Raw genomic sequence first — 18,715 nt, forward strand, 5'->3', positions numbered from 1 at the left:
GCTAAGGTGGACATGACCTTGTGGTGGTTTAGCCTGATGTCCACCCAGTCATAAAATCACACCCTTTCCTAATCTAGACAGGCAAGAGTGAGAAATATAACAAATGGCTTGTGAGTTGAGATAAGGATGGAGAGATCATTCAGCAATTAGCATCACAGGCAAAACAGACTCAACTTAGGGAGAAAAATGTTTGATTTATTAAAGAAACAATAAGAGCAGGGAGATGAGAAATAAAACCATCTTAAAAACACCTCCCCACACCCCTCCTCTTCCTGAGACTCCCTTTCCTCCCCTTCCAGCGGCACAGGGGATGGGGGATGAGGGTTGCGGTCAGTTTGTTACAGATGGACTTTGCCACTGCTGCTTCTCAGGGGGAGGCCTCATCACACTGCTACAGTGTGAGGTCCCTCCCACAGGAGACAGTCCCTCATGAACTTCTCCAATGTGGGTTCTTCCCATGGGCTGCAGCTCCTCACAAACTGCTCTGGCATGTGGCCTCCCACGGGGGCAGCTCCTCACACACTGCCCCATTGTGGGTCATCTACCCGGAGAACAATCTTTCAGGGACAGACTGCTCCAGCCTGGGTCCCTCACAGGATCACGAGTCCTGCCAGCAAACCTGCTCCAGCGTGGGTATCTCCCCCACGAACTCCCAGGTCCTGCCAGGAACTTGCTCCAGGATGAAATTCTTACAGAGTCAGGGCCTCCTTCAGGCATCCACCCTCTCTGGCGTGGAGTCCTCCACAGGCTGCGAGTGGATCTCTGCTCCCCCTTAGTCCTCCATGAACTGCAGGGGGACAACCTGCTTCACCATGGTCCTCACCACATATCACAGGGGAGCCTTTTCAGTGCCTAAGTAACCTCCTCCCCCTCCTCCACTGACCTTGATGTCTGCGGAGATGTTTTCACATTCTCCCTCCCTGTTGCTGCTGCAGTTTAGCAACTGCGCAACAACTTCTCCTTCTCCAATACGTTATTCACAGAGGTGTTACTTCAATCACTAATTGGCCAGGCCTGGGTCAGGTGCAGTGTCCAGCTTAAAATTGACTGTCCCTAAGCCTGTCAGCTACCGAGGAAGCTTCTGGAAACTCTTTTTGTTTAAAGAAGCCACCCCTGTAGCCTCCCTGCTACCAAAAACCTGGCCCAGGCAAAACCACTACGGACCTGGAGTACAGCAAGAGCCAATTCATTAGGCAGGTGTCTGATACAGACCCTAAGAATCTGCTTAAGGCACATAAGTAAGCAAAACTTCTGTCAGTTGACTTTGATCCAGAGTCCAAACCACTGCTGGAAAAAAAAATTAGGGGTAAATAAAATGAGTAAGATTGAAAGTAACGTTTGATATATATGTTTCTAGACTTCTAGGGCAATGATAAGTAGTTATGGAGAGTCAAATTAAAGAAACAGCTGAAAGTTGTCTTACCAGAAGTGTCTATAGAAAGCAGCTGAAATTAATCTGTATAGGCTAGCATATTCTCTAAGCATTATGTAACACTTAAGTAATATCAGGCATAAATCTGAGTAACATTTCAACAAGGAGGAGCTCCTGTCATCCTTTATGCTGTGTTAACACATTCTGGTATGGTGTGGGAGAAAGTTAAGCCAAATGTTGGCAGATAAGCTGATGAAACTATTTATATTTACTTGGATATCACCAGTTGTGTATGCAGCCTGGGGCAAACACTGGAAATATGAGCTACTAGAGACTCATTCTCACACATCATCGCTCCCTTGTTTGTGGGTAGCAGTGAAGCCTAAAGCAGCCTAAGTCTGAAACTACAGAAACAGAGTATTTCAGTAAGGTGCCATATCAATCTAGGCATGATCAGATCTAGTTGCACCTAAGAAAGAAGTTCCCTCCGACCTCAAGCAGGTTGTTTCAGTTATACAGAAAGCCTTTGACTGTGATTTAGGACAGCTATTGTAAGACAATCTTGCTGATGTGGGAAAGTAATAGGATTATCTTGGCAACATGCTTATGGAGAATGACCATAGACAACAAAGCTGCAAACTTTGGAGTACAGAAAAATACATTAAGATCAGCATGCAGAATATTTTAGGGGGTTGAACCTGGCTGCTGACATTAAATTAGTGATGCTTCCCTCTTCTGAAAAAAGAAATGTGCCAGCAAAGACTGTGTGAAGAAGGAACCTTCTGTGTGAAGTGTCCCTAACTATGAAACTTAATGAGAGGCTGTAAGCATTCCAATATGGATACTTTCGTACAGTGCTACAGCTTACCTCAACAGGCTATTCAGGAAAGGAAATAACCTAGGTGAGGGCAAGAGTTTATATTGTTGTCCCTTTAGACAATAGGAAAGCATTAAAAGGTAAGTTCATCTTTAGATTTCCTCTCATAATATTGGTCAGGGAATGTGACCCATGAACATGAAATAAATACTGAGAATCTGGACACATGGTCCCTGATGTGATCAAAACCTGCCCCTGCAGCATGCAAAGTATGCTGTGTACTAAACTACATCTGGAAATACGGTATGTACATCATATCGTACATTGCCATATTAGTGTATGGGAATAGAAGACTTAGTGGAGTCTTTTATTTGATATACTGTTTCCTACAGGCTTAAGGCCTGAAGGGGGACTATGAATGTGAGAGATCCTAGTCTTTGGTTCAGAGAAGTACCTGGAAAGTTGGATACATGTAATGTTACTTCTCCATCTGAGTAAAAAGCTTGTAAAAATAGGCTTTCTTAAAAAAATATTTCATAGTCCAGGATGCCAGACAATCTTATTTTGCTCAGATATCCTGCTGCATTTCGTTTTCCTGCTTTTAGACAAATTTACTCCTGAAAACGCTAAAATGAGTACAAGTTTAAAAAGGAGGATGAAGCAGAAACAGAAGCCTTGGTGGCAGTTTGATTTCTGAAATCAGGTTGAATGTCAAAGAGTACTTTCTCTGATCAGCTCATTCATTTGTAGGATTTCCAGATGATCAGTTCTGTACTTATTCTGAAGAGGCTTTATGGACAGATGTGATTAGAAAAAAAAGGAGCTTATGGACCTGAATATGCCTTTACTCTTTCAAGTATAAATCAGGAGTAAGATAAAATTAGTGTGAGAATAAGGTCCATATCTTTTTCAGCTCCTCCTCAGTCTAAAGATTATATTGTGGGATGGGAGAAAAATACAAACTAGTAAATAATTTATGTTGTGTAGACATTGAATTGCTTTCCTCAAAGTCAAATAGATTAGGAGAACCATAATGCAATGGCAGACGTGTCAGGAGGATGCAAGTAACTTTGGATTGCCAAACAGAGATGAAAACTCCTTTATCTGTTGTGAGTAGTTCTATTTAGATTACTCATGAATGAAATGTTTTCGTCAGATTTCTCACTAACATCATTGAGGAGAACTTTGTTGGCTCTCTTGTAGCTATTTGAACTTGCTTCCCTGAAATAATATTACATTTGTGAATGTATCCATCTCTGTATACATTCTCTTTTCCCTCATACATGTTTGCTTTCACTTCTGAAATTCATGTTCATGTTTTTATCTTGTCTTTAGTGACCTCTAGCTTGTTGCAGTGCATTATGTATTGTATTTAAAGTACCAGTACAAATACACTATGCTCTGTAAAATGCAGGACCATCTCTCATATATGGAGAAATTAATCATTTCCAGGGAAAGAAGTTAAAATTTAAATTCGGTCAAGAAAATTCTGTTCTTTGGTTTGAGGCAAGAAGTGCACTATGCAAAGGACACTGGAAACTCATCTGTAATTACGAAATCGGCATTCCTTTACACAAATAATGTAATTAAGTAATTCAAACCTTTAGCAGAATGAAAGAGGTTAATATGCCTCTTTCCCCCAAAGCAGATTCTAATTAGTTCCTGTCAGAAAGTTTTCACAATACAATGCACTATTGGCTAGTCTCATTGTTGAAACTACTGGCGATGGGCTAAGCTGTAAAGGCTGGAAGTGGGTAGGTACACTCCCCACTAATTGCTATTCAGAGTTTTTCATGCGTCCATTTTAGAAACAAACAAAAGGATTGTTTGTCTGACATAATATGTGACGTGATCTTTTTTGTGTGCAAAGCCTGCATTTCTTTTCTGTTCAGCACAAAAATTCAGAGACCAAATCATATACTGCAGAAAAAAAGATTTGAAGGTTCAGCTTTATAAAAGGGAGAAACATAAACTTTTTCATGTTTCCTGAGGCCATTTTACAGAATTCCTTCTTTCTTGGACTTTTAACAGTCTGTAATGGATGAGCATATAGTTTCTTGAGTATATATTCACTGAAAATGGCTAATTAATCTTAATTTCCAGGATCAAGACCCTAAATACAAGACTCTAATAAAAAAGACTGTCAAATACATCAGAAAGCTTCTGTGGCAACCAAAGAGAGTGCAGGGGATGGTTCTTGTTCTTCATAAACAGTGGTTCCACAGATCACAGTCCAATCTTCTCGTTTCATTCCTGAATGGCAAACAAGCCTTTCCTCCGATAAGGCTAACTTCCAGGCTCTGTACTTGGGCCACAACAACCCCATGCAATGCTATAGGCTTGGAACAGAGTGGCTTAAGAGCTGTCTGGCAGAAAAGGACCTGGGGATGTTAATCCACAGCCAGCTGAACATGAGCCAGCAGTGTGCCCAGGTGGCCAAAAAGGCATCCTGGCCTGTATCAGGAATAGTGTGACCAGCAGGACCTGTACTCGGTGCTGGTGAGGCCACATCTCAAATACTGTGTTCAATTTTGGACCCCTCACTGCAAGAGGTACACTGAGGTGCTGGAGTGTGTCCAGAGGCAAGCAACAAAGCTGATGAAGAGTCTGGAGAACAAGTCTTATAAGGAACATCTGAGGGATCTAGGGATATTTAGCCTGGAGAAGAGGAGGCTGAGACAAGACATGATCACTCTCTACAGATACCTGAAAGGGAGTTGTAGTGAGGTGGAGACCGATCTCTTCTCTCCAGTAATGAATGATAGAACACGAGGAAATGGATTTAAGTTGTACCAGAGGAGGTTTAGATTGGACATTAGGAGGAACTGTTTCACTGAGAGAGTTATTAGGCATTAGAATGAGCTTCCCAGGGAGGTGTTGGAGTCACCATCCCTAGAGATATTCAAAAGATGAATAGATGAAGAACTGAGGGATATGGTTTATTTTAGTGATGGCCCTGGCAGTGTGAGGTTAGTGGTTAGACTCGATGACCTTAAAGGTCTTTTCCAACTCAGACAATTCTATGATTCTATGATTCCATGACTGTGGAAATTAAAACACCTGTGTTGTTGCAAATTACCTTTTTTCCATTAGCTCTACAGGACATCCTTTTTTATCTAGTGACTTTAAAGTTTTGTTTTGATAGTAATAGAAAATTATTGTAGTTCTTCTTTTGAAACAGGGATAAAGACACATATATGAACACATACTCAACAAATGCATTAATAACTAATGAGTTATCTATTCAGTGCTACAAAAATTCACTTTACATCTAACCATTCCCAGTGAATTATTTCTATAGTGACATTTATTAGCAAATTGCCATTTGCATCACTTTTAAATTATTGTTCTCATTACTAATTGTACTTTTAGTAATTCTTTAGTATTTAGTCTCTTCAACAAAGAAAAATGGATGGTGCTCATGAAGCATTTAGCCTTATCTTAATTCCATATCCCTAACACCATTGCCAATAGCACAAGAAGATGCGTAATACTTTAACTGGCAGTTCTTTCCTTTTGTATATTCACTTGTCTCCTTTTCTTTCCTTTATGCCAGTATCCCTGAGTTTGTTCTGTAAAAGCAAAATACGTGTCCCTATTAATGACCATTTAAACAACAGGATTACACTGCTATTGTATTTGCTTCTTCCCGTCCCAGACGACGACTATGAATTAATTAGCATTAGAACATTGGAAATCCCTATGAATTTTTAACATTTTATTTTAAACATTCTGTGTGCATTATTGAATGATTTTATGCTTCCAGATGCAAAACTGATGATATCTCTTCAAACCTCTGGGGAAGCGTGTGTGGTCAATTAAAGTTAGATTTGCAAAGAATATATACGGATTTCTCTCTCACGTTATTCTTTCCTATGCTGAGAATGCTATTTTTGGGCTCTTGTTCAGAATGTCTCATTTGTATTGAAAGGTACTGTTATCCTTTATCCTATTCATCTACCTTTCCAAACTTTTCATTTCATAAGGGAAATGAACAGTGTTTTTTCAATACTTAAAACATGCCTACAGGAAAAGGAGAACTTATATTTTCAGCTGTTGGTGTTGTCTCCAGAGATAATGGTCAATGAAAAGCAACCCAGTGTGAAAAGCAAATATGTATGTCAGAAATGAGAATAACAATTTATACCTTGTCTTCATACTGTCTTCATTGCTGATAGTTTATTCTCTCTGTGAAGGAGAATTCCAAAAGTAACATTGGTGTTTTGTAACCAAGGCATCTGCATGGGAAGAAAAATGGTGTTTTATTAAAAATTCTCCCTGGAATCCTAACTTTGTTTTATATTTCTGATGATTGTTTATCATTATTTTTTTTTCAAAACAAAAAGGGTTTAAATTCATGGCTTCATGGGAGGTCACAATATAATTAGCACCCTGATGGTGACTGAGAGAGAAACAGTGGCAAACACAGCCCCTCCTGAAAATAATACATCTCTCTGTACTGCTTACTGAGCACAATCTTATTGTGTTAAGCCAGGTGGATTGCTTAAATAGATTTTTTTCCCCCCTTCAGAATCTGGTATTATATCCACAACCCACATTTTTCTGGTTTAAAATAAAATTTTTCCAAACATGAATAACAACATGTATTTAGGCTTAAACTTCCTCTTCTGTATTAACAAAAACTGCATAAAATTTATGGTAATTGTAGTATATTCTTGATGGTTATTTTCTAAAGCAAATCATTGAATGGGGGAAAAAATAGTCTATGCATCCAGAACCAAAGGTTGTTGAAATGATTAAACAGCTTTTAACAGCAGACAAAATAAATGTTTTCTTCATTGCAATTTGATTCAACTCAGTAACCAGTTCAAAGTTAAGGAGTTGCTTAGAAATAGAGTATGCTGAAGCACCATTATCTTTAAGTGATCTCTGAATAAATTCTCAGCCTGAGGCAGAGGCTTATGAATTCATTCATTAACTGTATATATAAATTTGCTTTGGTAATAAATCTGTTTAAGCTATAAAATGTTTGATACATTTTTCTTCCATATACAACATATCTGTTAAAATTTCATTTAAATAGTAAATACACTTAAAAGGATGGGGTTCTGCATGCCATTTGAATTCCCATATCCATCCAAAGCAGCTTGAAAAAAGCCATATGCAAATAAAAATTAATCTTCTGGTAAAGAAGAATCATCATTAATTTCTAACAGAATGCTATTTAAGTGTTGAGCATTTGAATAATTACGCTGAACTATATCACTTCTTAAGTATGAGTGTAAGGTATTTTTCTGGTAGTCTATGGAAGTAACAGATGAGTTTAAAAACTAAATTCAGTTGCAAAGCAACTTTTTAAAAAACTTACCTACCAACAACAATCTGACTCGTCTGATGAAAAAAAAAATTCATACAAATTCAAAATAATCGTGAGGAGGTTTTAAAAAAATAATTGTATTACCATTTTTGTATTTTCAAGTGAATGGGAATTAGTTTCACAAAAAGAATGTTTTAAAATCTCATGTGAAAGAAAAATACATGGAATTATTTTTGTGAAAAATATTTGACATTTTCTAGAAACATTGTAGTTCAGGGCCTTGTAACTAGGCAGCTCTGTGGTATATCGGAGACAAAATAGCTTAATGAACATTAAGTCATAAGTCCCCACTTTAGGACCATCTATACTCAAAATTTTAATTTGGTAGAAAATTCCAACAGTTCTAAAATTAATCTAATTTCCAATTGTAAGAGAATAAAGTGTTGACGTATTCTACTTGTTAAAGTTCTGTTTAAAAGTGGCAGAAATGTCAAAACAGGAAATATTTTTCTTCCAGCAAGAGTGACAGCTTAAACTTTGATGTAACAAAGAGTTACATTAATTTCTTTTTAAAATGTAGATTTATTCTTACAATGTTATTGATTCAGTTTATATGTATATGATGCCAGTATTTTAATTAGAAAGACCTGATTGCCTTATGTTAGTCTTCTACAATGACATAGCAGAATTGGAAAATTCATGTTCTTTCTTTAAAGTAGTAGCTACAGTGGGTCCTGTTAAATCACACGACCGACAGACATCCATTCCCAGATCCCTTAAAGTTGTGAACGAATGAATGTTTCCAACATAAAATTGCTACAGAAGCGTTTCAGAGTGTGGTTTGCTGCCCAACCTTGTTCGTGTGTATCCAATATTCCAGTGTGCCTACAAGGGTTTCCCCCTCTGCTCAGCAGCAGAGGTCCATTTCTAAGTGCTAGCTGAGCTACAGGAGACATAAGAGATTTTATGATGTGAGTGGGTAAGAGCACATTTAAAGCAGCAAGGATCTCACCAGTTTCAACTAAGTACTGATACACTAATTAAACCTTAACTGCATCTCTTGTTTTCTTCTAGGTCTTACTGCTGCAGCGTCTCTCGTATCGCTGGCTTGGGCTTTGGCTTCCTACCAAAAGGCCCTCCGTGACTCCCGTGATGACAAGAAACCCATCAGTTACATGGCTGTTATAATCCAGTTTTGCTGGCATTTCTTCACGATTGCAGCAAGGGTTATTACTTTTGCCCTGTTTGCCTCGGTTTTCCAGCTGTACTTCGGGATCTTCATCGTGCTGCACTGGTGCATCATGACCTTCTGGATTGTCCACTGCGAGACAGAGTTTTGCATCACTAAGTGGGAGGAGATAGTTTTTGACATGGTCGTTGGGATAATCTATATCTTCAGCTGGTTCAATGTCAAGGAAGGAAGGACACGCTGCAGGCTCTTCATTTACTATTTTGTGATCCTTTTAGAAAACAGCGCCTTGAGTGCTCTCTGGTATCTGTACAAGGCCCCACCAATCTCTGATGCATTTGCCATACCAGCACTATGTGTAGTGTTCAGCAGCTTTTTAACAGGCATTGTTTTTATGTTAATGTACTATGCCTTCTTTCACCCCAACGGACCAAAGTTTGGGCAGTCACCAAGCTGTGCTTGTGAGGACCCTGCCACTACCTTCACCCTACCCTCAGAAGTGGCAACAAACACTCTACGGTCCATCTCCAACAACCGGAGTGTCACAAGCGAGCGGGATCAAAAGTTTGCGGAGAGGGATGGGTGTGTGCCTGTGTTTCAGGTGAGACCCACTGCACCATCCACACCTTCATCCCGGCCACCAAGGATTGAGGAGTCGGTCATTAAAATCGATCTGTTCAGGAACAGGTACCCAGCGTGGGAGAGACACGTGTTGGACAGGAGCCTGAGGAAGGCTATCTTAGCATTTGAATGTTCCCCTGCTCCTCCACGGCTACAGTATAAAGATGATGCCCTTATCCAGGAGCGCCTGGAATATGAAACCACGTTATAAACAGAACTATAAACAGCTTGAAGAAGCTCTGACGTTACAGTCCAAGTTAAGGGTTGATAGTAGGGCTGTAGGAATAACTGAAATGTGCACTACAGGTAGAGCAGCAAGCTGTAGTGTTCTTTATCTGGCTATCATCATGATTATCATTTGATCCACTGTGTGCAGTCTGTCTGCAGGACACTGATACAGCAGCATCACCTGAAAGCCTCAAAAAACATCAAACACTGACCCACACATGCAGATCAGTTACTTCAGCTGGGGAAACTCACCCACAACTCCTTGCTGCTATGAAACTTGGACTGCACAGTACTTGCAATCAAACCAATAAAGAAGGCTCTGACCAGAGCTTTCAACTTGAGCCAGTAGTACATTTTATTTTAGAAATTAATGATTGATATTTGCGTAATTAATAGCAAAAACAAGCAAACAAAACCTTTAAAAAAAAAGAACAGATCTGTAGCACACAGTGTTGCTGTTATGAAAACTCTTTTCTGGGGAAAAAATAGGAGCACAGTAGTCTTCAACACACCCATAAATCAACCATTCAGGTTAGAATAGGTTTGCAAAATAATTCTCAATTAGAAGGCTACATCATCATGTTTGTAAGGCTGTCAATGGAAAAGAAGCTAAATTCTGATTAATTAGGTCATAAACATTAATACTACCAGACTGTTTGTTTTCTGTGGAATTTCAAGTCTTTTTAAATGCAGTTTAAGTTTTTCTTGTGACTTTCAACAGAAATCCTATGCAGCTTACTTCTGGTTTTCAGGAGAAATAAGGATCTCTAGCACGTAGTGATGTAAATTAAATGATAATCATGATTCAGTGTTCAATTTGCAAAAAAAAAGAAATATTATATATATATATAAAGGAACAGGGAAGTATAGTTTTCATATTCTAAGCTTTTTGGAGGACCCCATTCAGATATTTCAGAAGAAACTACGAGGAGATGAACACACTGAAACTTCTCTGTTTCAGGACTGAGAATGCATGATTCAGTGTGTGAATGTACGCAGGGGTGACAAGAGACTGTGACATGCCATACCCTTCTAGTGCCAAACATTGTATAACTGCAAGGTTGATACTGCCTGAGGGACAGATGGGTGGCACAAGCGCTACCAGAAAAAGAAGCAGGAAAGACCAATCAAGTTCTCAACATGTAGAGACAGCTCTGATTTTTCCCGCCCAAGGTGAAAGTGATGTCTTTTAAAGGCTTTCAGCCACCTCTTAGTAAGTATATTCACCGAAGTATAGTACAAGCAAGTTATGTGGAAGACCCTCTTCTGCCTGTTCAAGACTTGTGTCCAGATAGGTCTAAAAATTACATTGAGTCTCTTGTAATAAAGTGCTTTTGCTGCAAGCTTTTGGGTTTTAAATACTTCCCTAAATCTAGTCAATGATATCCTCCTTTAAAGGTATCCCCTGATGGTGCTTTCAGATGCATTAAAGGTGCAAGTCAAAATTTGATAGTATTTTTTTTAAAGCTGGTGCAGAGTGAAAAACTCATGAATTATTTCAATATTTTTGTAAAGTAAAAATATGGTGTAAAAGGGTTACTTTTTATAAACCTCAAATCTTTTAATACATTTCATTCTCTTTATAGCTTAGATTTTAAGAATCGGTCCATGAATTTTATCAGCTGGCTTCTGCAGGTTGATATAAACCCGGTTTTCTCACATTATGGATTTGTTTTGCAGTGTAATGCCATATGAAAGCCTACACGGGTACTTTTAGAATACTCTATAACTGTGGATCCTGCTTCAAACCTAAGTGGCTTGTAAAGACACAAAGTGGTTCCATAAGAAACAATTTGCTGTAACTATTTCCATCCATTTTAGGAAAGTGAAGCAGAGCTGAAGAGTTACTGTTGTAAATGAGCTTGTCAGGATGGAGAGGATCTGATGTTTGGTATTGTAATCTTCGCTGTCAGGTATATCCAGTATGGTCACTGCTGTATATGCTGCTGGGTAAATTTCAGTCTTTCCTATTATTAATATTTTTACTATGAAATGGCCGAGGTTGCACAGCCTATGTTTATTTGTATATGTTCAATTAGCCATTTTTAATGTTGACTTTTTTTATTAGTGAAATGTTCAATACCTGTTGTTCTTTGCTGGGGCATGTTCCTCAAAACGAAAGGTCTGTGAAAGTGCAGAAATCTGCAAGGCAGAGGGGACTTCACACAGATCAGAAAACACTCATGCTTCAAGGGTTTCTTAGGTATTTTCAAGTTAAGCAGTAGCCAGCTGCCTCTATGATAACTTTTTAAATAAAACAATTCTTTGATAGTCCAAACCTGAAGCTTTGTTCAACATGATTGCTCTTCCCTCTGTGGAGATATAGCTAATTATCAAGAGAAAAACACTCATCTTTCGTCAGAAGATTTACCACTGAAAGAACTGCTAAAAAAAAGACTTTTGGAACAAGTCCTTTGTCCCATTAAATTCAGTAGAGCCTTCACTCCAGAATCAAATGCTAGCTCGAATAAGGAAATTGCTGTTTACAAACAAGGCCAATGTTAAGCTTTGTAAGTCAAGATGTGAATGTTTCTTTTAGAAACAATTCAATGTGTTTGCTGCTGCTTTCACATCACGAGTGAGGCACAGTGGGCAGCTCAAGCTTTTGCCTCCCTCCAGCACCTCCTGGAGATAGAGGCAGCATTGCAGCTGTCAGCAAGGCTTTTCTTCTGAGGTCCCTCTCCTCCGGTGTTGCTCCTCCTTGGAGCTGTGAGCCCTTTGGTCAGGGCTTAAAGAACTGAAGAAACATGGCTTCATGCAGAACTTAAAGTCAGAACTTAAACTGTCTGGACCAGTGCTTGAGTTGCAAGGTTTCTGAAGAAGGTTTGGGGTGAGTTTGTTTGGTTTGTTCCTGTTTGGTTTGGGAAGGAAAGACGCAGAACTGTTTTTTATCCATGTGGTTTTGATATCTAGCATTTACTTTCATTACTCTCCCAGCATTTAAATTTTTTTATTATATTTGTAGAAATATTTGTCTTAAGCAAGCTACTGCAGAGTCTGAGTGCACAGCAGCATACCTCGCAGTAAGCATATATGCCTTCACTTCAGAATTCAATGTGGCTGTTTCAGGAGACTCCCTCAAGAGAGAAGTCATTTTACACCAAGTCAAAATTTGCTCTCCAAAACCTTGCTCTTGTCATATTAATTAACATCAGTGATACTTGCACTGAGAATAGGGTGGCCAATGAAATCTTTAACACTCAGATTACCACATGGACATTTTCTTAGTTTGCATTGCTGTGATTAGTTGCATTAAAAGCTGTCAGAATTTTTAATAAAAAATTGTCAAGATTAAACATAGCTCGTGTTGAAATTCCATGATGGCCTTGTGGACAGTCAATAACCAATATGCACTGTTCTTTTTATCATGGACAGTTTTAAAATCAATAAAGTTCAGTTAAGAGAGCAATAGCAAAAAAAAGAATTGTAAAGAAAATTAAATCAGGTTCTGCTTTTGAAATCATGAAAAAAATCAGGTCTTTTAAATTTCACTCCAGAGGATAGGAAAATAAAAAAGTTCATAAAGCATTCACATCTCATTGTTAGAAGTAGGAATTGTGAAAGTGTTGTTCTAATGATCCAAACAAATTGGCCAACAGATTTCATGGTAATTTACATGGTTAAAGACTTGGTCCTAGAATTTTGAGAGTTGTAGATTTGTATGTTATAGACAATTTAAGTAATATTCACCACTCTAATTAGATAAAGGAGAGACAATTCATACCTGTCTTCATTCAGAAAACATATAAGAAAGTGTAAGATAAACATTTTGTCTTATTTTTAAAGGAAAATTATTTGTTCTAGAACAGGATAATCTTTTCTAAAAAAAAAAAAAAACCAAACAAACATGTGCAATACTTTTTTCCTGCAGATTTAATAATGAAAAAAACCCTCATCTTTATTCTTGTTTATGTCCATTTAAATATGCTTCTTGTGCTAGAACAATGCTTCTGTGCTTGGATTTTATGGGCTTGACGGCATATAAACAATGTTTTCATTGGCAAATTTACAAATTTTCTAATTATTCCTTTCTGTAACATTGGAGAAAACTTTCCTTTCTAAATTAAATGCCAGAGCTCAGCTGCCTGATTTTGGAAACTTTTAAGCAGAGAAGGTAAATTAAATGAATATGTGTGAATAACTATTAAACCCAGATTTGTTTAAAACATATGATGGTCTAGTCAATATATCATTATGTCCCCAGAAGCGCAATTCATGAGCAGTGCTAAAAGCAAGAGTGCTGCTTTATTTGGAAAGGGACTCCCAATCATGTAACATATTACTTTTTATTGGCCAGCAAATATTCCCAACTAGCCCGTTGCTTTTCTTAGAAGCCAAATTAAACAGTTTTGAAGCATTTGTGATTCGATCATACAATTCCTTAGGAGCCTTAAAAGTGACACTGTACTGACTTTCAGTTGGCTCTGACAGAGACTCAGCTCCCAGAGCCATTGCTCTTCTTCATTCCTGAAGTCTCGCAAGCCGGAGTGACTGAGATGCTATGATTTACTCTGCACCCCCTGCACTGGTGCACAATGCCAAGGAAAAGACTTCAGCGGGTTGCTGGAGTCCTACTGCTGCCTCTCTTGCTTCTGTGCATGTTGGGAGGCAGAGTAAATTGCATTTATGCATCCATCTGAACCAGCTTATTTTGGTTGAGTCCCTGCGAGAAGTGCGTGGTGAAAATAATCACAACACGTGTCCATGAATTTAGAAGCCCAACACCATAATTAATAATTTTGTAGTATAGCAATGTAGAATGCGAGAAGAATTGTCTGAATACACAATAAGCCATTTAATTTTGATAATTGTAGCAACTTGACTAGCTCACATGAAGCCCGTGCTCTCAGCGGAAAGCCAAACAGAGAAAGTGGCAAATAGCCATTTAAATTTCAGAGACATTATGCTATTAAATCCTCCCTTGATTGTTTATAGAACCAGATCTCTTCATTACAACATTGAATCCATTCCTCTTTATTCTGATAAAACAGATAAAATGCAAAATAAGAACAGATTCTTTTAAATATGTGAATTTAAAAAAAAAAAACAACTGATTACTGCAGTTCACATATGCTGACTTTTTGAATCAAATTCCATCATCTTTTCCACTTGGTTGAAGATTGCTGAGGGATCTGCTTCTGAAATGATTTCTCACATCTAGTGTGAGCAGATTTCATTACAGGAGAAATGGATATTACCTTGTAAAGCCATGCTCATGCAAGGATAGGGGAATACTGTCACTGATCTACAGATCATTTATTTACAAAGCTTTCTTAACATGTGAGGAGTACCCTGAGACTATTTTTGTTTACCATAGTGATCTCGCTTCAGGTATTTGGTGGGATTTCTTCACAGTTATGCTGGTATGAATATAAGAAAATCAGACTTCTGGCCTTGAGTGATAAGTGCGTGAATTCAGACCATGGTAGTGAAAGTCTTCACCTCCTAGCTCCTCACTGAAGTCATCTGGGGACCTGCTTCATACCAAAGAGCCTGAATGTCTCTTGGCTCAAAAAGAAATACATATTCTAAACCTAGTACTAACAGGATGAATCAAAACATTTTTTTCTTCTTTCCTTTTTTGTTCAAACATTTAAGGATATACGCATTTTGATCAAGTTGCCATTTTGTGATCCTTTTAAGGAGACTTTTAAATATGTCTCTGAAACCACTAATTTTCAGTGATCTTTACAAAAAGCCAGTGCATTCATTAAAAGGAACTCATCGTAAACATGTAAACTTGGCTTCTGTACTTAAGTTTTGTTCTAAATGCTTAGCTTTGAATTCTTATACAGAGGATCTTTTAAACTCACTAGTAAGCCATAGGCCTACTCTGAATCCTGAAGCACGGAGGACAGATATACAAGATACAGAGCATAAAAATCCTCTTCAGCACATTTATGGGATTATTTGCGTGAGCTAGAAAGGTAAGGGAGAAATTATACACAACTCTGTTGTGCATAACTACAACAGAGTTATAGATACTGTATTCATTGATAGAGATTTACAAGAAATTGTGAGATAAGTAAGTGGACAACTAATGGAAAGGTCAAATCTGAACTTTTACATGCAAGGTATTGTAAAGTAAAAACAGCCAAGAAACTTTTAAAGAGTAACAAAAAATCTTGTTTCCAGGAGTGGTTGGGATAAACTTAAAAATGTGACAGATTTGTCAATGTAACTAGATGCTACATTCCTAGGAAGAAAGACATGACTGCTATAGATACAAACATTTGCTGTATCTGTAGGCTTCAGCCTCTTAATTCAGATATCTTTGGAAGCAATTGCTTCTGGATCTTACTTCTGGGCATGCTGTAGCCCTAGGCACACTAGCAGCTTTTCTACAGAAGATCTGTTCTGTCACAGCAAAGTCCACATCCTTTTAATAAAGCACTGGGTTCGGGATTTTTTCACACTGAACTAAATCTCACAAAAGCCTTTCTAATGTGAAATAGATGTGTCCAGTTGGCCACCTAGCATGTAAAAGGTACTGCAAAACAGAATATCACCAATAAGTGATTTCCTTGAGGTAAAAAGGCTGCTAGATGAATGTATGGGAAAGCTTTTGGAGATGTAACGTAGTGCTAAGGGAAGATGTAGGCTGTCTTTGGGTGCTATGAGTCCACTCAGGGCAAGGCCTGGTCATAGTCCAGCACTCTCTCCCCCACCTCATGTACCAAAGAGCCCATAGAGAGGAGAACCATGTGCATGGCCTGGATGAAAGCCACAACACACAGAGACCAGGTACTTGGCTTGCTACAGCACACACACAGAGGTCAGTGCAGGTACATCAAGGTCCTCAGGCTAATACTGTGATCCTCTAAACTTCACTCACCAGGAGCTCCTGAACTCTTTATGTGAGACATTCAAGCACCTAAAATTTGGCTCCTGGACTTGGTCAGATAAACCTCAGTTTTCACAGCACAGAGTAGCTCAGCTCCTATCTCCCACAGAAGCAGGCCAGGATACTCTCATCAAGTATTCTGCTGCTTTTACCTGAAGGACTTGGGCCCTCCAGGATGCCATCAGATGGAGCTTTGCACAGAAGTACTCATGCCTGCTTTTCCAGCAGCAGATTTGCATTAAACAGCAACCAAGGGGTTGGTTATCTCTTCAGCTAGCAATGATTCCTGTCTCTAGCTGCTATCTCTCAGAAAAAGGCTGGAGGGCTGCATGCTACTTCAGAGAAGGTCATGCTCCCTTCCTCTTATTTTGAGACTGTTCTTCCTTTTTGTGGAAAATGTAAAGGTTATGCTGTGCAAGGTAGACATACTTCTAGTATTTTGATGTCTTCAGTCCCCTTAGTGTTGAGGACTTTGAAGTTGTTGTGCACGTCCAATGCCATTGCCTGCGTCCAGCTAGAATAATGTCTACAGCAAAAATTTGGGGCAGATGCAAAATCACTATGCTCATCTTCCAGCCTGACCAAAAGCTGTATGAACATGGTTAGCACTGTGACAAAGCCTGAATCTCTCACGCTGCCTTGAATCAGGTCTATTAATGCACTGTGTGTGCTACTCCAGCCACGTTCACCTGGTTTCTCGTTGCAGTTCAGGCAGACTTTGTGTGTGCACCAGAGCTACACAATGAGGCTTATCCATAATTCCCTCAGCCCCTGGTGCACTCCCTTTGCAGTCCCAGTTCTTTTGCCAAACAAAGATTGATTTGGGCTGAGCAAAGGGCAAACAGGCTCTGTGCTGTCATGGAGCAGACATGATTTCTCTGGACAATGCATCTGAATCACAGTTGTGTGCAAATTAGTCAGTTTATGGTGAATGCAAGAAGTAAGTTCAGTCACTACAGTTAGGAGCATCTTATAAAGAGTACTCTGTGAACGGGTTTGCTTTTCTCACAATAAAAATAATAGGCTCATGTCTCATATTTGGCAGCAAATTTACAGTATCAAATGCATTTCTAGATATATACATGTGTGTGTGTATATATACGTGTGTGTGTGTATAAATTTGACAGTGAGTCCTGAGATTCTATTAGGATTCAGTCTTATCATTCATTTAAATTTTGAGCCTGAAAAAAATGCATCAGGAGCATTGTCATCTAGGGTAATCATCTAGGGTAATCAAGTGATAACTGCAAAAAGAAAAGAGCATTACTGGAAAATGCATTACACACATTATTGGAGACAGCGTTGTGATATGTTATGCCAGTTCTTTAATGAAAAGTCATGGAGGAAATATGTCTAATGCCACATTTCATCATCTTAAATATTTTGGTAAAATAATAGAGTAGGGGGGAATGTACAAAATAAATATTTATCACATTTAGTTTATCAAGGGAAAAAAATCTCATGTAGGCGATATAACATAGGGATCAATTAAACCTTTGTTTCAGTTAATATTTGTTGTCTTTGATTCGCTATCAGTTACTGATGCATGAAGGAAATAACTGGCAATAATTAGAATAGTTTACTTGAATTTAGGCTGAAGAACACTAAAGTGTGTTTGTTATCCACCACATATGAAGCTGCTGTCAGAAGGAAAGATTTGCTAGTTCGTAGATTATGTTCTGAAGATGTTTCAAATGCGTGTGTTTGAAAATGATACCCCTGGCAATTTAAATGTGCTGTGGATACATGGGAGCTTGCAAATCTGAAATTTTAATTAGTGATGTGCTTTTTTTCAGTATGTGTTCTGCATTATTAACTGTGTATCCCAGATTTTTCCTTAGACAATGTTTGATAAGGATACATTTAAAATTTTCTGAAGCTGAGGAAAACATCACCAGCCAGCAAAGGTACTTGCTGCACTCAAGTTCAAATACATGACTTGAGTTCCTGGGCTGAGTCACCACTCAGCATTTAAGGCTAGCATTTGATAAATACAGTAACTTTCCAACAGGATCTGATTTGTGGACAGAGATCTAAAATGGTCACAGTGACTGGGTCAGACAATGGCAGCAGCTACAGAGGGACAGTTCAAAAGTAGTCCCTAATGTCTTTCAACTCTATTCCCTGCATTTCCATTTTGGGGCACACGTAGCCTTCCTGCTGGGAAGCATCCGCACATGCTGTGGTTAGTACTGGCACTGGCACCGTTGCCATTCGTTCTAGCCAAAAGAGAAAACAAAGTAGGCAGCTTGTTTCCAGCTCCAGTTTCCCCAGGTTTATCAGGCTGACCCACAGGAGATATTTCACTGAGAACACTTTAGCCATTGGCGAGATTGCCACGTGGATCTCAGCAGGATTTAGCCTTT

At 38.7% G+C, this 18,715-nt stretch overlaps 1 protein-coding gene across 1 annotated transcript in view; it reads left to right on the forward strand.

Moving 5' to 3' along the window:
- XKR4 (XK related 4) overlaps positions 1–9,488 on the forward strand; it is a 232,253-nt gene extending 222,765 nt beyond the window's left edge. The window contains exon 3 of the mRNA XM_061995728.1: positions 8,542–9,488. Coding sequence (XP_061851712.1) covers positions 8,542–9,488 — 947 coding nt within the window. The remainder of the gene's footprint in view (positions 1–8,541) is intronic.
- Positions 9,489–18,715: the final 9,227 nt, after the last annotated feature.

This window comes from Colius striatus, chromosome 4, assembly GCF_028858725.1.
Source record: "Colius striatus isolate bColStr4 chromosome 4, bColStr4.1.hap1, whole genome shotgun sequence".
In the NCBI taxonomy this organism is placed as follows: Eukaryota; Metazoa; Chordata; class Aves; order Coliiformes; family Coliidae; genus Colius; species Colius striatus.